The sequence below is a fragment of the Motacilla alba genome, chromosome 21, assembly GCF_015832195.1.
Source record: "Motacilla alba alba isolate MOTALB_02 chromosome 21, Motacilla_alba_V1.0_pri, whole genome shotgun sequence".
In the NCBI taxonomy this organism is placed as follows: domain Eukaryota; kingdom Metazoa; phylum Chordata; class Aves; order Passeriformes; family Motacillidae; genus Motacilla; species Motacilla alba.
Window position 1 is genome coordinate 7976620 of NC_052036.1, and position 22164 is coordinate 7998783.

The 22164-nt window shown below is 48.7% G+C and overlaps 1 protein-coding gene across 1 annotated transcript; it reads right to left on the reverse strand.

Moving 5' to 3' along the window:
* Window positions 1-1180: 1180 nt before the first annotated feature.
* Window positions 1181-11416, reverse strand: HIPK4 (homeodomain interacting protein kinase 4). The gene is made up of 2 exons (XM_038160123.1): window positions 9968-11416; window positions 1181-2148 (listed from the first exon to the last, which is right to left on the reverse strand). Exons 1-2 carry the CDS (start codon window positions 11414-11416, stop codon window positions 1936-1938), a joined length of 1662 nt encoding a protein of 553 aa, XP_038016051.1. The 3' UTR covers window positions 1181-1935.
* Window positions 11417-22164: the final 10748 nt, after the last annotated feature.

The following is a 22164-nucleotide window of genomic DNA, read 5'->3' on the forward strand; positions in this document are numbered from 1 at the left end:
GCCACAGTGTGGTCATGGAGCCAGGGCGGTGACCACCCACCTGTGGTGAGGCACATCTAGTCCTGGGGTCAGTTCTTGGTGCTTCTCTACAAAAAAGACATTGCAGGGCAGGAGTATGTCTAGAAAAGAGAATGGAACTGGGGAAGGGTCTGGACCACAAGGAGCAGCTGAGGGAGCTGGGAGGACTCAGCTTGGAGAAAAGGAGGCTCGAGGGGACTTTCTCGCCTTTCACAACCCCCTGGCTGGAGGATGTAGTCATGTGAGGGTCAGGCTGTGCACCCAGGGAACAAAGGACAGGACAAGAGGCACTGGCCTCAAGTTGTTGCAGGGGAGGTTCAGGTTGGACATCAGTAAGAATCTCTGTGGAAAGGCTCGTCCAGCCCTGGCACAGACTGTCCAGAGTAGTGGTGGAGTCCCCATCACTGAAAGGGTTTAAAAGCCATGTACATGTGGCACCTGGGGGCATAGTTTAGTGGTAGCCTTGGCAGTGGTGGGCAAGCAATTGGTTTCAATCTTCAGGGTCTTTTCCATCAATTCCATGATTGCAACAGTTAGGTCTGTGCTTCTTTTCAAGGTTTGATCACCTGAACACTGCCTTTGAGAGGTTTACAGGACATCCTTCAATGTCCTGACTGTGCTTGAGCAGAAGTCATGCTTTCTGAGGCAGAAAGATGAGCAAGGTATGTAAAAAAGTGCACTGCAACTTTTCTGCTTGGAAAGAGACCTTTCCTGGACGAGAATCCTGATTTGGAAATTGTTATGTATGCACTCAATGGCTGAGTGCAGCTGTCTGTGTACAATCAGTTCTGTAGCTGGGCCTTGCCCTTTCCTTGTGGCAAGAGAAGGCTCCAGTGTGAAGATCAGCCCTGACTCGGCTTGTACAGAACTGGGCTGGTGCAGAGCACTTTTCTGCCACTGAAATGCCAAAATGGCAGTGCCTGCTTTTGGTGAACAAAGGTGATCTATTTCTACATCTTCAGCCTGTGATCGGTGACACAGTTTTCTCAGAGCATTTCCTAACGACTCTAAAGATAATTTTTGAGTCTGTTACTGTTTCCTGGTGGTGAAAATCTACTCAGTGATTTGCATTGCTGAATTGTGTCCTTCAGTGTGTCCCAGCTGTGGTTTTGCTTTAAAAACCCCTGCAATTCTTCTGAAGATACCTTTTTTTTGCAGGCCAGGGATGGACAGTGGTACAAGATGAATGATGCCTCAAGACATCTCTCTGCCAAAATACATATTTACTTTTCTATGCCAGGTAGGAACAAGTGTGAAAGGATGTTGTAAGACTCTGTCCAAAATTTCTCTCATCTGCAGCACGATCGTCATGAAAAAGGCAGAAACTGGGACCACCGAAAAAGGATCCCGTTTTGACATCCTGGTTTGGTGGGAGTGTGCCAGGGTCCCAAGGCTGGAGCAGAGCTTCTGGCCTGCTGAGCCATTGTTTGCAGGTGTGTTTGCTGTATTAGAACACTGGACCTAGCGAAAGGAGAAGGGGCACCTTGACCTTTCTTGGCCTGTATCTGCTCTGCGACAATGGCCTGGAGTTTTCCACCCCCAAGCCTGGCTGGACTCTCTTCTGGAATTACCTTTTGGTGGTCTCCACAGAAGGCCCTTCATCTACTGTACAACCACCGTACAGATGGACTGAAATGGGAGAAGCCACTTCCTCCAAGCCTGAGACATGAAACCCCTATATGGAAAAGACACTTTTTCTCCTCAAGGACTGAAACCTCTAACCTGGGGGGAGGAGGGCAGTGTGTGTGTGGGAGAACAGCTGATCAAACTGAGATGTTTGCCTGCAGGTAGTGACCACTGGACCAGGAAAACAATGGCTCTCCCCCACTGCTGAGATCATGAGACTATTGTATCTTCCCCCCCTCCCCCCCCTTCCCAACTTTCAATAGAAAATTCTAATAAAAACCCTCGAGTCAGCTAGCTAACTCGAGATCTCCCCAACGTGAAGGCAGCTCCTCGACTGGACATCGACTGGGCTGGACCTTGAAGAATTACATCGCCTCTACGCTGGTAGATATACCTACTCTGTCTTTCCTTTCCTTTCCTGCAGGGTTTCTTTCTCTTTCTTTCTCTCTCTCTCTCTCTCTCTCTTTTCCCCAATCCCCTCCAATGCATTTTGCTGTGATTATTCAATAAAGTACACTGATTTTGATTGTTACTGCAAACCCCCTTGCCGTGTTGGTGTTTTGTACCCTGAGATCAGATAACGAACCGTCACAATCCTGTCCGTGCGGGTGGATCGTGACAGATGTTCAGAATATACTCTCTCTTGTATTACTGATCCTGTTGCTGTTCTTCTCTGATGGGTTTTGCTTTTTGTCATAGGAGAGAATGACTGTTTGTCCAGGTGATTTCTGTCTGTCCTGCAGTTTGACAGGCCATTTCTTCTCCCTCACTGTTTGGTACTAAAATGGGCTTGTGTAAATTGCCAGATGCGTGCTCTCTGAGAAGGGCCAGCTGTGAGAAGGGGCAAAATGGACATCTGAGAGTATAAAGATGAGTCACTGCCTGAAAGGCACAGACATGGCTGGAAAACAGTGATCTATTTTCTGCTTCAGTCTTCTGCATGTCATGTCAAGTGTGCCAGAAAATGACAGGCCTGAAGCTGCAAGGAGACTGCAAGAAATCAAGGAGGTGGAGAAAGCCCACACACACTGAGGAGGGGGAGAACTTGAATAGAAGCCAGCCAGACGTTCCATCTCCCAGGAAATGCAGGGCACCCTCACCACCAGCTGGGACATGGCCATGGGAGCTTGCTCAGCTGTTCCCACAGGGAGAGAGAGAGCCTCCTGATGGCAGAAGCTCGAGGGAGGATGGTGCAAGAATGAAGAAAGGGAACTTTCTTCATTCATCCTCAAGAGAGGAGAACTAAAAAGTAGCAACATTTGCAACATTGCAACAGTTGCCTCACTCTTTGCCCATGATTTCAAGTGCATATGGCTTCTGTATGGACCTGTTCAGTACAGGTCACCAAGCTTCCCAGCAAAACCTGTCAGTGAGCATCAAAGGCTGCAAATACCTCAGAAGAATGTTGACCCTTAAACCTGATATTTATGATTGAAACAGTAAAACCATCAAACCAAACCCAGCCCCAAGTGGTGCTTCTGATTTATAGAGAGTTTGACCATGCAAGAAAAAACAAGGTTTTTTCAAATTTGCTTTAACTCTAGACTTCCTTTATGAACACTCCCTTGTGATGCAGAAAGGTGGGAGCTTTGTACATCTGTATTGTAAGAGCATGCAGAGATATCAGGGAAAAAGAATTCTCAGAAACAGTGTCTCCAGGGCTCCTGGATCAGAGGCTCAGCTCCCTGTGTGTGGTTCATGTTCTCCCAAGTGCAACATCCAGAGAGTGATGTCTCTGCAAGACACAGGGAAACCAAGCAACTGCAAGCATGGACACTGACAGTTCCCATCACCAGGGCTGTTTGATTAAGCAGGTGGGTTTCCACTCTTTTTACTCCTTCTTTTGGTGAAGAAATTGGTTTCCTGGCAGACTTGGGCAGTGGAGTTTGATTAAAAAACACAACACTTCACCTTGAAGATGATTCTGCAGTGTCTCACACAAGCTGCAGTTCATATACCTTCTGTCCTATTTCTCAGCTGTCCCAGAAATCAGTTTCTGAGGCAAAACCAAGACAAACATTTAGGCATTTCTTATCACAGAGAGTATAAAGCACCAGCTTCCAAGTCTGCTGTGAAGCTCACTCCAAAATGAGGAAAGCATCGTCTTTGATCTCCATTGCCAGTGCCCAGGGCTGCTGTGCCCTCTAGCAACCAAATCCAATGAAAAAGGTGTTGGGAGTAGGGGATGTCAGCAGGAGCAGAGTGCAGATGAGCATCCAAATGCAGGGATCTTTCTTGGCACCAGTCACATTCTGGTGACCTGTGTAAAAGTCCTTCTTCAGCAGCCTCAGAGAGAGGGAAAGATACTTTACTATAGAATTACCAGGATAAATTATTTTATTATTTAACTACATGTATTGCATCTGCATAAACCAGTTCTTTGTGCCTTGTCCTCTTACCTTCTCAGGCACACATGACATCAAAAAACACCCTTGCAAATCATGAGAAAATTGCAATACAAGCCAGGATACTCTTCCCCATCATCTGCTCAACCAACAGTGTCTCTCTCCAGGACCTGCACACTATGAGTGGCCTCAGTTTCCACTTTCTATCTTTTTCATGTCCTCTGTTGTCCTGTCTCCCTGGGCTCTCCTCGCTGCTGGGCACTCTTCTCAGTCACTCCCTGACCTCCCAATGCTTTTCACTGTAATTGTGCTGGCAGATGTTACCTAAAAGCACTATCCCAGCTTGATGATCTGCACATTTTCCTCTTCTCTTGACGCTGTTTGATGCATTTTTTTGATCTTATGAGCCCTTGTGCTTTGGCTTATTCCTGCTGTTAAACCTAGTTCCTGCAAGAGAAGTGACAGTCAGTGTCTCCTCCATGGTGCCTTACCTACGTCTCTCTGACCTGGACAGCTGATGGGAACCATTGCAGCGCCTCCTGGTACAGGCTTGTCTCTGGCTGTGGAACATGATTTCTGAAGGAGAAGAGGGAACCTCACAGTAATGCCTCGGCAATGTCCTGCTGGTAGAGCTGATTGGAAGGCAGCTCTCCAGGCTGCCAGTGAGGCAAGTTGGCATCAAGTCTCAAGGCTGGTTCAGGGATGCTCTTGAATATAAGTGACATTCTCGGCTTCACAGCTTCTATGGACAAGTCATGTCAGTGCTTCATCACCCTCACAGGGAAGAATTTCTTCCCAGGGTCCCATCTAACCCTGCCAGATAACAGTATGATGCCATTCTCCCTTTTTCTGTCATACCAGCTTGTCCCAAGTCCCTCTCCAGCTCTTCTGGAGCCCCTTTAGGCACTGGAAGGGGCCCTAAGGTCTCCCTAGAGCCTTCTCTTCTCTGGGCTGAACATCCCTGGCTCTTAGTCTGTCCCCAGAGCAGAGCTGCTCCAGCCCTCAGAGCAGTTCCATGGCCTCAGGACAGCAGGTCCACATCCTTCCTGTGCTGGAGAACCCGGAGCTGGAGGCAGCACTGCCGGTGGGGTTCTGTCTGAGTGAAGAAGCACGGCAGAACCCCCTCTCACCTGCTGCCCATGCTGTGGGGATCAGCCCAGGACACAGTTAGTTTCTGAGCTGCCAGTGCACTTGGCCAGCTCATGTCCAGCCTCTCACCAGCATCCCACATCCTTTTTGGCAGGGCTGCTCTCAATCTCTTTATTCCTGTCTTGATACTGGGTGTTACCCTGGACCCATGTGCAGCACCTGCACTTGGTCTTGTTGAACCTCATAAAGTTCCTCTTGGCCCACTGATTGAGCCTGTCCAAGTCCCTCTGGATGGCTCTGTTCTTTAGGCGTGTCACCTGCACTGCTCAGCTTGCTGTCATCTGCCAATGTGCTGAGGGTGCACTTGATTCCATTGTCTGTTTCATTGATGAGGACATTGAATAGCACTGGTGCCAGTACAGACCCCTGAGGGACACCCATTGTCACAGATGTCCATCAGTACTCAGCCATCTGTCCATCCATTCATCTGTCCTTTTGTCCTTCTCTCTGTCCATCCTTCCAGGCAACTTACCATCTGTCCCCTCTCCCATCTATCCTATCCCCTTCCATCTCGCCATCCTTCCCTTTGGCCTGGCCGTCCCTGCTCTCTCCATCTGTCCAGCCATCCACCTGTGAGAGCCTGGAATGTTTATGGTTAAACACTCAAAACAATTGTGCCCCATCTGAAGTGTTACATTATACAGTGTAGAATTCCTGCTCCAGGGGAGGTACCTGGGTGTTCCCACCAAGACTGGATATATATTAACCTATTGATCATTGCATTTTGCAGGCTTCCTCCACCCCTGATAGCTCAAGACTGTGAACATTACTTTGACCAACTTACATTAAAATTGCAACAACCGGGTTTTGTTGTTGGACCTGCTTGTGGGTGATAACTATATAATCATTCTGTTCTTATCCTTTCTTTCTCTTTCTTTTTCCTTATAAATTTTCTTTAATGTTATTATTATGCTTTTATATTACTGAAAGGAAAGGTGAATGCTAATGTCTTTACAAACAATTACATGGGTGTGGGTGTGGATATTAATATCTTCAAAATTAGTCTTACTGTCTCTACTAACTTTAAGCCACAGGTTTGTTGCAGAACCCAGACTGTTTGACTCGTGAAATGGCAAATGGGTCTGTAAAAGCCTGAGTTTCTGAACTTGAGCCAAAATTTTATGTTTAAGGAGGGAATATGTGGTAGGTGATTCAGGAAGGCTGTACATTCCTAGTACCTCAGCCAATGGGGAAAGGAAGAGGGCAACATGCGGCTAGGAGTTTAGGATAAAAGGAGGCTGTGCCCTCCAAAACTTCAAGAGAGAAAACCCAGCAGGTGTGTGCCCCAGTGGACTCTCTCCCTTTATTCAAATAATGTTGCAGGACTCCTCTGTATTCTTTATGGGCACTGGCTTTTCATTGTGTGATTTTCTGCCCGTTACAATAGATAATAACTGAAACAGATACATTTTAAAACTTGCTAAAAAAAACTTATTCTACCTAATGTTCTAAAGTTTGCAGAAAAAGGAGTTTGTTCTTGAACTTCCTGAGTGTTTTGTTGTTTCTTCCACACACTGCCCAAAGTAAATCAAAGAATCTTCCCCTGAACCTTCCAAGCAGACCAGGGCGTAGCATCACCCCAGCCAGTCATCCAGCTGTGCATCCGTCCCTCATCCTTGCTATCCCTGCTGTCCATCTGTCCAGACAATTCCTGCCATCTTTGCCCCTGGCCTGGCCATTTCTGCTGTCTGTCTGTCCATATGGCTTATGGCTGGCCAATTCTGCTGTCCATCCATCCATCCATCCATCCATCCATCCATCCATCCATCCATCCATCCATCCATCCATCCATCCATCCCCCAGTGGAGAGAGGGAGATGTTTGTCAATCCATCTATCCCTGGCCCGCCTTCTCCACCCAGTTTCTCCCGTGACTCTGAAGGGGATGAACTGGACGATGACCATCCCTGCTGCAAGAACAAGGGCAAAGTGGCACCTTGCAGGGCAACAGAGAGGGACAGGTGGGAATCCCCACCTCCCCCGGTCATAGGATGGGGATGAAGAAGATGATGGATACCATTCTGGAGGAGCAGGACAACCCCTACATGTGTGACAGGTTTGCGGGGAGATGAACCCCCAAAATTGACCCCCACCAGCACAAGTACGACAGCATGATGGGGAGCTGAGAAGCTGGGATAAAAGTGTGAATGGGGACTCAGAACCCGATGGGGACTCAGAACTCAGCTTGGGAGGGTTCCAGACCCCATTTGGAGATCCCAGGAGTGCTGGGGGAGTCTCTGTCCTATTGAGGGGATTCTGGGGGTCTTGGTCTCTTTTTGGGAGCCTCATGTGTTGTGGAGGGGTCCCACAGGTGGTGAGGGGAGGTTTGCCCCTTGCTGCATTTGAGGGTGCTATGTGGGGATATTGGTGGAGAGTGTCCTGAATGCCTGTGTCACCTCCTCTCTGGATTTTGGTTAGGGTCAGCGCTTCTGGGTGAGTCACCACCAGCTGCTGCTGACAATGGCTTTGGGGCAGTTCTTGGGTTGTTTTGTCCTTCCCCAAAAATCTCCTTGCAGAGATGTCTGACTGATCTTGGGACTTTGTGTAGCCAGCAAGCTTGGTGCTGGTGGTGAAGCTCAGGGTGAGTGGAGCTGGTGCTGGCCACACCATGCCGCCAGCACCACCCAAGAGCAGCCACAGGCAGTTTGTAAGTAGGCAATGCCAAGTGCTGGGAGAGCCTCTGCGGCTCCATTCAAGGCCAAGGGATAGAGCACTGAGGAACCACTAAGTCTGGCTGTGCTGAATCTGGCTTCCCACTCCAGTTTGGGGAATGTCACAGGGTGAGTAGAAGCTTTAGACAAGCCTTGCCAGTTTAAATTTAAGAAATTACTCTGGCCCACAAGTTCTAAGGATAGCACATTAGGTCTATTTTAAAATGAGTTATTTATTAAACAGACGGGAGATAGCATGAAAGATTTTAATCAGAATTACTACTCAGTATAAAATTAAAGGAACTACTAGTAGATTATATAGAACAGTGCACAATATCAAGGTACCTATATTAAAGGGAATAAAAGAAATAGTACTGATTTGGAGTCAAAAATGTAACTTACTACTGAGATGATGATAATGTACACAGAGTTCTTTTACTCAGCCTCCAGAGGAGTAATTGGAAAGCAGGCATCCCTGTTATGGAGAGAAACTACACACGTTTCCAGAAAAATGTGCAGATTTTTGCTTTGTGAAAGTAGCTTTTATAGTTTGTGAAGTGAGGTGTCCGTCAGTCAGAAATCTAGCTTATCTTGCCAAATTTCACTTCAACAGTAAGGTGTTTATTGGCAGTTGGGAGATGCCAGACTAATGTTAACCCCATGGCACCAAAATAATTCATACAAGACTGTTGGAATCCAGGACATCCCTCTGGGTGCCCTGGATGGCCAGAGCTGCTGGCAGGGGGCTCTGAGACCCTGGCATGCAGCCAAAGACACACGTGGGGTTTCCATCTTAGCCCATGGAGCAAATTACCAACTCTGTATGAAGAATTACAAGCCACACACACAAGTTAAGTAGTATAGTAGAGATAATCACGAAGTGAAAGGAAGGATTTTTGAGTGCTGTACAAGGGGGTTTTAAGCTTTGTACGCAGGGGTCCAAGTTTTGTACATGGGCGTCAGGGGGTTCTAAGATGGAGGGATTTGGGTGTGCCCTGTCCTCTTTCTTTCTCCTTCCTAGTCTTCATGTCTTTGGTGATGTTGGCACTCAGAGATTGGTTTAGAGTAGAAAGTCACCATTCAATATAGATAATAGGCATTGGAGAAAAAGTATAAATATGTAGTACGTAATATATGATATAAAAGATGGCACCAGCCCCCTGGGAGGTCAGTGTGCCTTTGTCTGACCTGCTGAACAGGCCACAGCAGTTCAGGGAGAAGAATCTTTTAGATAACCAACAATAAACAACCTTGAGACCAGACAACAGAAGACTACTGAGTCTTTCTTCGAAGGCACGGGTTGGAGGAGAGACTTTTCCATCTTTCGGGGTCACCCCAATCTGGGGCTAGAAACCCCACATCTGGCGTCCCTGGGTGGGCAGGAGACCCAACACAAGACAACTTGCCCTGTTTGAGCTACCTGACCAGTTAACAAGATACAGATAAGTTTTGTGGGGTGTGAGATGCCCTGCTGCAGGAGAAAAAACAGAAAACCCAAGTTTTCTGGAGTTCATGTTGTTGTTGAGCCTGGGGATGTGGGTCCCCCATGCTGCGATGGTGAAAAGTGACAGGCCTTTGCCAAGTGCTCTGCCCGCCCCGGGTGAGAAGCTGGGACACCCCTCAAGTCTTGGCAGTACCAAACTCCAAATAATCAGTTGAAATTCTCAGTTTTTGGCAAAACTATTTATTGGGGGATCAATGTGAGAAACATAGCCGGTAGCGTCTGGCATAGTATGTTCTGTTGCAGCCCTGACTGTGGTCTCCACCAGCAAGGCGCTGGGTTTTGGTGGTTGGGGTGCTTGAGGGTGAGGAAGAAGAAGGTCTCTTGCAAGCTCTGGACTGCTGGAGTGTATGCAAGGGTTGCTGTGGGGTCTCAGTGGTGCTGGGAGTGCCACTGGGTCTGTGGTAGGAGGAGCGTGCTGAGTACTGCAGGGGCGTCCCAGCCCAGCCTCTGGAGCCCATTCTCCAAATCTGTGGAGGCTTGGGGTTGCGCCACATCACCAGAGCTCTCTGTGGTGGGGAATAGTGGGGAAAGCATGGGGAGGGGGTGAGTGTTACCTTCTTTTTTGTGGGAACCTCAGGCACCCAGGGACATGTGGCACTAGGAGACCCAAGTATGTAAGGGACCCCAAGCACCCTTTGCCCCAGAGTACCCATGCCCAGGATCCCCCTCCCTGTACCTTGGCACAGGATGAGCTGTAGCATCTTCCAGGCAGGTTCTGTTCCATGATGCCACTGTCTGGGCTGCCATACCAGTGGCTGTACCATTTCATTTTGCTGGGAGACCACGGCACAGCCAAGTGACCCTCAGTGGGCTCCATGTGGGGACACCGGTGATGCTGACAGTACTGGCTTCCACAGTGGGTGAGACTGGGGGCTTGACAGATGTCCTGCTTACACTTATCACCAGTGTCCCCAGCTGGCTCAGCCAGGCTGAGCCCATCCATCTGGGCAGTGGCCTTCTGGATGCCTCCCTGGCTGGCAGGGATGAAGGCACCTTTCTCTGTGCCTGGGAAGATCTCAGCTATGCTGGAATCCTTACGGGATGCCCTCAGGTCTTCCTGACTGAGCTCGTAGTACTGCGTGGCCTCAAAGCTGGCCTTCACCTCCTGCATGGAGATGAAGGGATGATGAAGGGCAGCACTGGGTGTGATTCGCTCATGTGAGTCCCAAGTGAGCATCCTCTTGACCAGCTCCACCATCCTGTACAGATCACAGTGCTTGGCTAGCTCCCCCTGATCAGGACCAGGCATCGGGCAGACATTCACCACTGCCAACTGATCCAGTGAGGAAAAGATATGCTCCTTCCTCTCCATTGGCTTTGCCATCACCTTCCCTGGTGGTTTGAGCTGCCAGGTACCAGTGGAACATGGTACACGTTGGAAGAAGGACTGTGTCTTCTGGGCAGCGCAGAGCAGCTCACCCCGGGGTAGCCCCAAGGTGGAGCAGATGTAGCATACCTGGTCATATTCGTCATTGCCAGGGTAGAGTGGCCAACCCAAGTGAAGCTCGGCCATCACGCAGCCCAAAGACCAGATGTCCACCTTCTCGCAGAAGGGCAACCCCAGCAAGATCTCTGGTGCCCGGTAGAAGCGGGTTTGGATGTAGGGCTCCTGGACATGGCAGACCTCAGGGAGGAGGATAGCTGAGCCAAAGTCAACAAGCTTGATGCGGAATGGATAGCGTGCATGGTCCACCAGCATGATGTTCTCTGGCTTAAGGTCAGCATGGATGATGGAGAGCTCCTTCAGCTTGACTAGTGCCACCAGTACCTGTGCTGTGATGGTACGGATGTGTCGGACTGGCAGCGGTGAGAAGTTGTTTTGCTTTTGGAAGTCAAAGAGGTTTTGCTGCAGCAGCTCGAAGACCAGGTAGGTCCAGACCGTGTCACTGAAAGACTCGAGGAAACGGATGATGTGAGAGTTCTTTGTGTCCCCCTCCCGCAAAGCCTGCAGCAGCCTCAGTTCATTCTTCACTATTTGGCCATCATGATCACAGTTCTTCAGGATCTTGATGGCCACCATCTCCCCAGTCCTCCTGCACTGCCCCTGGATCACCTGTCCAAAAGTCCCCTTCCCCACCATGGCCATTATGTCATAGGACTCGGCACCTACCACTAGAGTCACCATGGTGGGTTGGCTCTTCACCAGGGGTTCAGGATCATCCAGCTCAGCACCCACTGGGGACTGGAGACACCTAACTGTCCCAACCAGCCTCACAACACTGTAGGTTCTAACATCACCATGACAACACATGATGTCACAACAGTAGCAATCTGGGTGGAGGAACCCCCTAAAACCAACACTGCCTTCCCCGAATCCAGCCCTGCTGTCCCCAAATCCATCCACAAACCCAATAACACATTCCTGGTCCCCCCAGAATGGATCCCAGCCCCCTGAAAACTAATTTTCAACCCCCTAACTCCTTTCCCTGGTCCACCAAAATCCATCCAAGTCCTCCATGACCCATTCACAGTCACCCAAAACCAATTTCTAGTCCTCTAAACACAGTCCCTTGTTCCCCAACATCCATTCAAGCCCCCCAAGATCTATTCCCAATTCCCCGAAACCTAAGGCCCCCAAAACCTCCCCTAGTCTCCCAAACCCATCTGAGCAGCCCATGATACATCCCCAACCCCCAAATCTCCAGCCCAACATAACCTGCCCTAGGCCCCCCAAACCCAGACCTCACCCCTTAAAATTCACTTGTTTCCCTAAAACACAGCCTAACTCCCTCCCCCTTATTGCGAGCCCCAGAAAACCTGTCTCTGGCTCCCCAAACCCCATGACCAGACTGCACAGACATTCTCATTACTTTTTTGGGCGTTAACATTTATTTCAGCCAAGCCAAGTGCAAGGAACTATTAAACACCTCCCCTGCTTGAAAGTATACACAAAATCTTTGAACACCCTCCAAAAAAAGATGGATTTAGGGGAGTGAGTTAAAGACGGTTTGGGGCAGTGATGCTCCACCACTCCATCACCATTTTAAGGGATTGCCAAGGATTCCTATGCTTGGCGGGGAGTTAATTGCTCACCAAAGAGTTGGGAGCTCAGTGCCAGCTTATGCAGCTGAAATTTAAGGGTTCCCTCACCCGAGTCTCCCCCAGACTGAAACATGGGGTGACTTCCATCATCAGTGGCTGCTGGTTGAATTGGGGGCCCCTGGGGAAGAGCTCAACATTGGGTAACAGCCTCTTCTTCCCCTTGTGCTGGATGATGGGGGGCTCTGCTGGGGACCCCCCAGAGGAGAAACTCATGCTGGGCACCCACTGCCGACACTGGACTTTGCCCTCTGCAGCCCTGTTCACATGGGGCTGGAAGTTCTCCACCTGTTTGGTTTCTCCTTTCTCCTTCAGTTTTTGCCACTATCGTCTTCACACTGCTCATCCTCATCCTCCCCTCGCCCTCCAAAGCACTCCCAACCAAAACTACACCAAATTTTTGCAATTTGATTCTAGACCAGCATCCCAGAATTGTATCCTTCCTAGTGGTCTCCTTCATTGTTCCATCCATCCCCAGTGGTGCAAATTCAATACTGGCAGCTTCAACACCTGCATGCTGGTGGGTTTTGGTATCCTCTGCCTGACTGGATCCTCTGGTTGTTGCACTGGGAGAGTGCAACCCACCAGTGGGGACAGTGAACCACTGGGTCAATGGCTGCACTCACTCATGTCCTGTTGTTCCCCTGGTTTTCAGTTTGAACTGGATTGTGTCAGGAGACTATGACTTCCTTCCTGCTGTGACAATGATTAAGCTCCCAGGTCTTTCCCCATGTCTCATTATTTTGGGGTCCTGTTATGATCCAGTGTAAACCCAGAAGAGCAAAGAAAACGAAGTCTCTGTGTATAAAATGGAAAGAATTTGAAGGTTCAAAATATACCCAAAAAAAGTGATTAAAACCAAACGGGGTTAGATGTTGGTGCCAAAAAATTGATGTATTTTATTTAATAGTAGAAGAGGGAGGGAGGGAGGAAGAGAGGAAGAGAGGAAGGAAGTGGCGGAAGTGGCGGAAGGAAGTGGCGGAAGGAAGTGGTGGAAGGAAGGAAGTGGAGGAAGGAAGGAAGTGGCGGAAGTGGCGGAAGTGGCGGAAGTGGCGGAAGTGGCGGAAGTGGCGGAAGGAAGGAAGTGGCGGAAGGAAGGAAGTGGCGGAAGTGGCGGAAGTGGCGGAAGGAAGGAAGGAAGGAAGTGGCGGAAGGAAGTGGCGGAAGGAAGTGGCGGAAGGAAGTGGCGGAAGGAAGTGGCGGAAGGAAGTGGCGGAAGGAAGGAAGGAAGTGGCGGAAGAAAGTGGCGGAAGGAAGTGGCGGAAGGAAGTGGCGGAAGGAAGGAAGGAAGGAAGGAAGGAAGGAAGGAAGGAAGGAAGGAAGGAAGGAAGGAAGGAAGGAAGGAAGTGGCGGAAGGAAGTGGCGGAAGGAAGGAAGGAAGTGGCGGAAGGAAGTGGCGGAAGGAAGGAAGGAAGGAAGTGGCGGAAGGAAGGAAGTGGCGGAAGGAAGGAAGTGGCGGAAGGAAGTGGCGGAAGGAAGGAAGGAAGTGGCGGAAGGAAGTGGCGGAAGGAAGTGGCGGAAGGAAGTGGCGGAAGGAAGTGGCGGAAGGAAGGAAGGAAGTGGCGGAAGGAAGTGGCGGAAGGAAGGAAGGAAGTGGCGGAAGGAAGTGGCGGAAGGAAGTGGCGGAAGGAAGTGGCGGAAGTGGCGGAAGTGGCGGAAGTGGCGGAAGTGGCGGAAGGAAGGAAGGAAGGAAGGAAGGAAGGAAGGAAGGAAGGAAGGAAGGAAGGAAGGAAGGAAGGAGAGAAAGAAAAAGAAAGAAAAGAAAGAAAAGAAAAGAAAAGAAAGAAAGAAAGAAAAAGAAAGAAAGAAAGAAAGAAAGAAAGAAAGAAAGAAAGAAAGAAAGAAAGAAAGAAAGAAAGAAAGAAAGAAAGAAAGAAAGAAAGAAAGAAAGAAAGAAAGAAAGAAAGAAAGAAAGAAAAAGAGAGAGGGGTGGGGGGACAGGGAGTGACAGGGGTTAGGTAGAAACATATCACCTTTCTGGGGGTCTCAACAATGTCTCGTTGCTCCCCTTCATCTGGTCTCCTTGGTGGTGAGTGTCCCCCATTGCCGCACCACACCACAACACGATGAAAAGTATGGAATCCAGTGCATTAATATATGTTTTGGGCAGGTGGGAATGCCCATGTGCCTCCCTTGCAATATTGTGAATTTGTTGCATCATCTGCCGTGTTCTGGTGCAGGGTCTGGGAACCCCTTGGGGTTGCCTTTGATGGGCCATGGCACCCCTTGTGCTGTGGATAAGCTTTTCCTGGGGTGAAGGGCCCTGCAGTTTGGGGTCCTCTGCACAGTAGAGGGTGAATGATAACTGCCTCAAACCAGAGGCATTTCCATCACACACCTAAAGCCTTTTCCCCCCCCACCCTTTGGTTTGAGGACTTGTGAGAACCTGGCAGCTGATAGCCCCGGGGCTTTGGTGTCCACTCTGAAGATGTTAAGCTTGATCCCTGTGTGAATGTATTCTTTTCTTCCCAGACCTGAGTTTACTTTATCTTATTTCCATCCATGAGCAGTTCAGGGCCCCAGTCAGCCTATTCAGGGTGTGGTGGTCTTCTCTGCAGCTTTTGTAATATTTTGCTATAATAGGCAAAAGTTATTAATGAAAATGTTTAAGTCATAAATGATAACATTTCAGTCTCCAGCAGGTCCCAGGAGGTCCCAGTCCAGACAGCAGGGTTGGATCTCCCAAATTTTGGCAACTTCACCCACCCCACCCAGCTCTGGCCAGACCCAGTAGGCAGTTTAGGCAGTACTGGCACAAAATGGATGCCCATCACAAGCAAAGTGATATTGTTCTGCTTACAGAGAGGGAGCAGAATTTCAGCACTCTGTGGATGTGACCAAGTTGTTATTCTTTATCATGTACATCATCACTAGTTCTGGAAGGAAAACCCGGGCACCCTAACTGGAAGTCGGCCTTTTTCCCCTCGTTCTGCGAAGGTGTCAGCATCAACTTCTATGGACTCAGTTCCTCTGCCATCTCACTGGTCCCCTCTCCCATTTTTCCTCCAGAGTGCAGCCACAGACCACAGTGCTGAACTGGACAGCACAGAAAACACAAATTGTCTGTAGTGCTGAACTGACAGCACTGGCAGGGAGGCTATCACCTTGCAGGGGAGACCCCACAATGTTGTATAAGTACCAGAGGCACCCATGCAAAACTGAGCTCAGCAGTGGCAATGCAACTCCTACTAGGATGACCTGGCTTCCAGGGGGTTTACTTTGTCACTGTTTTCCATTATTTCAGACTGGGAAAGCAGGAAATGTTAGCCACAGAGCTTCCTTGCCATCTTGCCTTAGTTCCTGATGACCACATGGGTGTTGTGTGGGAATGCTTGCCATATTAGTCATGTGGACATAATATATGGAAGCATCTACCATCTTTTTTTTGTTCCCAGCAGTAAACACCTTTCTGTGGGTGAAATACCTTATCTTTTTGTATACTTTTGCTATCAATGCTGCCATTGTTATTATTGTGAGAAAGGACTGCTCATTAAAAAATTTTAAAGAGTTTATTAAACCTTAACAAAAATACAAGAGGACTAAATAGGGAAGAATTGCAGCGCTGAGAACTGCCCTCGTGGCTGCCTACCATGTGGCTGGCTCGCCTTCAAGATGGATGCTCAGTCTTCTGTACTCCTGGGGGGGTTGCATCAGCCAACCCTGGCCCCTCCCAAAGTCTGTCAGTCAGCTCTTCTTTGCCATTTATCGATGGAGACTGCTTTCTTGTAACTTGACTGGAGATCAGGTGTTGCCATGCCTCACCCCCTGAGCAGCAAGCTTTTCCATTCCCAACTGCCCCAGGTAAGGGACACGTGCACACCTTCTTCTGACCTGTCCTAGACAACCCAGGCTGTTTGATGGCAACAAGACAGAGAAGGGAGAGAAAGGGAACTCTGGGGAGAACAGAGGACATCTAAACTACAATAACATAACTATACATCACTAAAGTTTTTCTTAATATTCACACAATAGTCATCCCTTAATTGCGAGAGCCAATCTTCTCATTATCCATCTATAACACTTCCCTTGACCATCTCACCCAGTTCCGGTCACCCACTCAGTTCAGGGCACAACAGGCAGGTCCTTGCTCTGGGGTTCCCAGCAGGTGATGGGAAGGGTTTGCTGCCTGCTCTGAGCTGGGGGACCCCAATGCTGCAGGAGCAGCCAAGCCCACTCACAGGGCAACTGTGGTCAAGATGGCCTTGTGCAGGCACCTGCCCCTTACTCCATGAACTGCAGTGTTTGACCCCCGTAGCTTATCTTGTCGAAATCCCTGAGAATCCTGGCAGGAAAATCCATTCTTCAACATATCACTTCAAGCAGCAGCAACCCTCAAAGGTGGCTCTGGCTGCCCATCTGCCCTTTGCACTCCAAAGCCCTTCCTCTACAGGGCAGGTGCAAGAGGAGCCTCATACATTTAAACCATCTCCCCCAGACCTCCCACAAGTGCTCCACTCCTGCCAAGACCAGGCCTAGCACTGCAGAGGGAGAGCAAACAGACTTCTCTTGGACTTCATTGCTGGTATTGGTCAGGAAAAGGTGGGGGTCTGTCTTGGTTTGAAAAGACAGGTGTGTGCTAAGGAAGGCAGAAGCCTCCCCTAAAATGGAAAATGTAAACCCCCTCCCTCCCAATTGTTATAAATTTGAAATTAAGGGGGGGCTCTTAGGCAAAGCTATGGGAGCAGGAATAGCAGTTCTTTATTAGGGAAGAAAATAAAAATAAAATAAACAATGAAGTAAAACAAAACAACACTGACAGAGTCAGAATACAACCTGACCCCCTGTTGGTCAGGGTGTTGGGAGCAGTCCAATTGGAATTGTGGCTGCAGTCCCACTGCAGCGACAGATGTGGTTCTGTTGGAGCAGGGATCCTGTAGAAGGATGTAATCTTCCTCTGAAGATCCAGTGGTTGTGTAGGTGAGCTTGGTCTTCCTCTGAAGATGCAGTGGAAGAGGCAGCTGCTCCTCTGGGAATCCAGTGGAAAGGCTGTGCTAGTTTCCCAAAAAACTCAGATGATACCCAGTTAGGAAAATTTGGCTCCTCCCTCTGGGCGGAGCATCTCCCAAAGGGATGATGAAATTTTATCAACCGCGTGTGACAGTCAATGGCCCATTAACAGCAGATGTCTACCCCGAGGGAGGATTGGTTGAGGAAGAGATAAAGAAAACTGCTCAATTAACAGAAAGAGGTCTGCCACACCTCTAACAGATGGCAAATAGAGTACACATTGCCTTGTAGTCTAGGACAGAGTCTCTCCCTGGAAGGACCTTTTTTCATGTGGAAGTATTTACAAATAAAAAAAGAGAGACAGAGAGAACAAAAACTCCTTTTACTAATCATTTCTTCTCAGTCCCATAGCCATCTGCTCCTGGAGAGGTCATTCCTTTCCCTGCACCAGCCTAGCTGAGGGACTGTCTGGCAGCTGGCACTGCAGGCATTTCCCATTCTGCTTTCAGAGCTGACATTCAACAGAAAGCACCAGGATGACTGGAATATCAAGAAACCCTGCACAGTTTTTTTGTTGCTGATTTAATTAACTCTTATTGAGGCATTTCTGTTTAATCATGCCTCAAGTTTTACAGAATTGAGCCCACACTGAAGCAATGCCCACAGGGTCATATTTGTTTTTGAACCAAGAATTACAGAGTCCTCACAATTTAATCTCTGCTTCACAGAAGTTATTTTTAAGGAAGTTATCACAGAAATATATAAGAAGAATGCACAGGCAGCCACTTACACTGGAAGATACAGACAACCATGGTCTGGCTGAGGACCAAAGACTGAGCTCACAGACATAGAGCTTTACGCTGTGCAAACACCAGGGCTTACCCCCAGTGTTTCTCCTGAACTAAAGCATCTGGGTGGCTTTTCACTTTTCAGTATCAACTGAAATCGATGGCTTTTAAGAAAGCCAAATCTCTCTATTCACCATTATGTCACTGCATGCTTTGAAAGTCATTAATGTGGTAATTAAAGCAATTCCCATATTTACAGGACAGGAGGATTGGCAAAGAGAGACCAGACTTCACTCCGTGATACAGAACAAAGCTTTTGACCTTTAGCACCTCCATATTTGTGTACCCAGGGAAGATGTGATACAGTTTTAAGGGAAAATAGGACATGAAAGCTCACACTCCTGAATTAGAGCTAAAACTCCCAAGTACTTTCCACTGGAAAAAAAAAAAAAACAAACCAAAAAAAACCTGTCTCTGTTTGCCAGTCATTCATACATCTTGGGTTGCAATGTTATTTTCAAACAGGCCAGTGTGATTAACCTGAACTCTGCAGTCTGGGACAACCTACCAAAATCTAAGTTTTTAAATTAGAAACTATTTAATAAAGGTTTGTAAGACTCTAGAAGCCTGAAAAATTCACACTGGCCTCACAGATCTCAGACACTGAGAAGCCTCATCCAAGTTGTTGAAGTCCAACCAGGAGCCCAGTGGCCATGAGGCAATGGCAGGGACCCTGAAGAAGTATTTCTGTGGCAGCGCAGTGGGACAGCTGAGCAAGGAGACCAAGAAGGCCAATAGTAATACCAGCAGCTTCTGCACCTCTCAGGGAAGGGACTCTGTGATCCACTTCCTTGCTGGACCTGGAGCCAAGTCAGCTGTCCTCAAGGACTCTGAGCTAGCTGCCTCTGAGACTTCAAGACAGCCGCAGTGAAACACTCCACATTAGGCAGTGCTACAAAAGAGTAGAGCATCACCACATCACCACCCCCAGACAAGAAGGTGGCACTCTGCCAAAAAGCTGAGTCAGCTTCTGCTTAGAGACTCCAGTCAACACCTTGTGCCTTCTGAAATGAGGTTGTGTTGGGGGAAAGGTACAGCTACTGCCAGGTGCCTGCTCAGCTAGGGATGGATGGGGAAGAGCCCTCCAGTCTATCCCCAGGGCTGTGACAGCTGTTCTGCTGTCCCTCTCAATCAGGGTGTGGGGCTAGGCCACACTCATTTTTCACATCCCTGGGTGATGCCTCCTGCCCCCTTGCCCGGGACAGAGGGGTGCCTGTCCCTGCAGTGGGGTGGCCTTGGCACTTTCTTGGTGCCAAGGTGTGTCTTGGTGGTGTGTCCTCTGGGGCCAGTGGCAGCAGGTGACACTGCAGAAGGAAAATGTAGGGGTGTCTCCTCCTCATGTAGTGCATGAGACTGGCCCTTGTCGCTATGGTGCAGCCAGGGCTTGGGATAATGAGCTGCAGTTCCAGGTTATTAAATTTTCTTCCATCCTTTTTTCCTTTGTTCTAACTCAAAACTTCTGATTCTCTCACCCCCAGCTTCCCTCTCTGCCTTTCTGTGTCTGTTCTCTCCTTTCTGTAAGTTCTTCTTTTTCTCTTGTTTCATGGTAACCTCTATGCTTTAGACCACATTTTCATTTATGTCAATAACTGAAGGTCAAAACCTGGCAGAAGACAAGCAGGAGCAACCACAAGGCACAGTCCCAGCCCTACAACATGTGCAGCCCTGACTCTACTTCCAGACAAGTTCAGGTAAACCATGCCATTGATCCAGGACTCCTGCACAGCAGCAAGGCCACTTACAGCCTTGGGGTGCTCTGTGGGATATCTGTGTGGCCTTGCAGACAGCTCTCCTGTTCTCTAGGGCTAGCAGGACTTGCTGCAGACCCAAGAAGTCTGGCTGCCTCTGGCTGTTGACACAGGGTGGGAGGGAGCTTTATAGGCCATGACCCTATCTTTTAGGATTAAGAGGCACCATTTGTGGTGAACATCCTCCTCTGGGTCTGCCTTGTAGCCTTCGCTACAGCATGTACTGCAGCAATACACATTGTTTACTGGTCTTCCGTGGGACAGCATGTAGGACAGGCAGGTGGAACTGGAAGATTCCTTCAAAAAGAAACAGCACAAGAGGAAGCATCATAGCACAGACCAGAGCTTTTGTCCTGTGGCTGTGAGGGACAGGAATAAAGTCTCCAGTTCTCCCAAGATGTGTGAATTGTCTCTCCAGAGGCCTTCAAGGATAAAAACCCCAAGCCTCCCAAGAAGGGCTTCAAGGATAAAGACTCCAGGACCCCCCCAAGAAGGAGAGAATTCTCTCTCTGAAGGATTTCAAAGAAGACTCCCTCACCTGCAGGGTCTCCTGGCATCAAGGGCCGGAATCCCATCCTGGCACTCCCCCAGTAGTTCCGGGCCACCTGACTGCTGCGATAATGCTGCCAGGTCCAGGCCCTGATGCCCATGGCACTGGCACTGCCAGACTCAGAGCTACTTGCCCCCAAAGCCTTCTCCTCACAACCCTCAGCTGTTGGTGGGGAGGGATGAAGCTGACAAAGCCCTGAGTATGCTGTACAAACAGGATGTGATATGAGGAGATGGGCAGGAAGTTTCTGGGGGCCCCATATTCTGTCCCAATGGCAGGTTCATTCCCCAGTGTACAGTGCCAATTCACACACTGTGGTGACAGATTTCTATTTCTTTATTCTAGTTTGCAAAAGCAGGGAGCTGAGGGATTCCTACAAATAGTCACTCACTCCCCGCTCATCCAAATTTTACACCAATGAGACATTTCAACAAGCAGAGGCATTCATTACTTCCTCATCACATAACTTTTTTTATTAATTAGCACTCAAACCCCTATTTTCTGTGTGTATTTCTCATTTCCTGAGGGGATTTATTTGTCTGCAGGCACAGCTCTTCCCTGCATTGGAGTGGAGTTGATGTCTGTTTTGAGTAGGTGGTCAATAAGAGTAGTCACAGTCTTTCACTGCTGAAAGAAAGTACCCTTCCCAGGTACTGCTCAGTCCTGCTGACTTCCCTCCTGGTGCTCTTGGCCTGACAGCCCATTTGGGTTTGTCTTCCTTTTTCCATATGCAAAAGGTTAGCCAAGCATATACCCTTCACAATGCAATTGCTTAATCAGAACAGTCTGGCTACAGCTATTGATTTACAACTAAAAAAATTTAGCAGTTTGGCTTACATCTTGAGGGTCTCAAATACTGAGCAGCTCGATAGCCTTTCCTGCCTTTGAGTCTACAAATTTGTCCTTAGGCCAAGGCTGAAAAGCCTCACTACTTTTGCAGGCTATCAACATGTGAACACCTACAGTGATTTGGCACAACTCAAGGTGAAAATACCTCCTTATTTTCTAATTTATTCTTCCTGCTTGCTAGATTGCAGTTTCTATGGGACTACCCTTCCTTTGCCTTGCATTGCATACCCATCCCTTGCCCTGACTTGTGTAACCTTTGCTTGCCTGTTCTTGCCTTGCTTTGCCTGCCCCTTCTTTGACTTGTAGTGCCTTGACTCCCCATGCCTCTCCTTGCCTTATCAACCTTATCCTCTTTTCCCTTGCCCTGCCTCTCCTTTAATTATCAACTTTATCCTCTTTTTCCTTGCTTTACCTTGTCTTGCCTATTCCTCCCTTTTCTTGCCTTGCCTTCTCCTCAGTGGACATGACTGCCTTCCCCTCCTCTCCCCTCCCCACAACTTCTTGACCTTCCCTTACCTACCACTTCCTTGCTTAGCCTTGCCTTCCCCTCACTGATCTTGCCTTGTCTTGCCTACCTCTCCCTTGCCTTGCATTACCTTCCCACCCCTTCCATTGCCTTGCCTTGCCTGATCCTTGCTTGCCTGGCCTTGCCAATTGCTTCCTTGCCTTGCCTTTTATGGCTTATAGCTGCTTAACCTTACCTTGCCTTTCATTGACTACCTCTCATATGCCTTGCCTTGCCTACCATTCCCTTGCCTCTCCTTTTGCACTTGCTCTTGCCTTCAAAGATTTCACAGAACATTCTGAGTTGAAAAGGACCAACAAGATTTAAGTCCTACTTTAAGGTGAATGGCCGTTTGCTCCACTGTCTTGCTTTGCCTAGCCCATCCTT

Coding starts and splice junctions, on each gene's coding strand:
- HIPK4 (XM_038160123.1), bottom strand. CDS start 11,416: ATGGTGACTCTAGTGGTAGGTGCCGAGTCCTATGACATAATGGCCATG. Junction 2,149..9,967: donor ACAGCTCATCCTGTGCCAAG/GTACAGGGAGGG, acceptor TGTACTTTATTG/AATAATCACAGCAAAATGCA.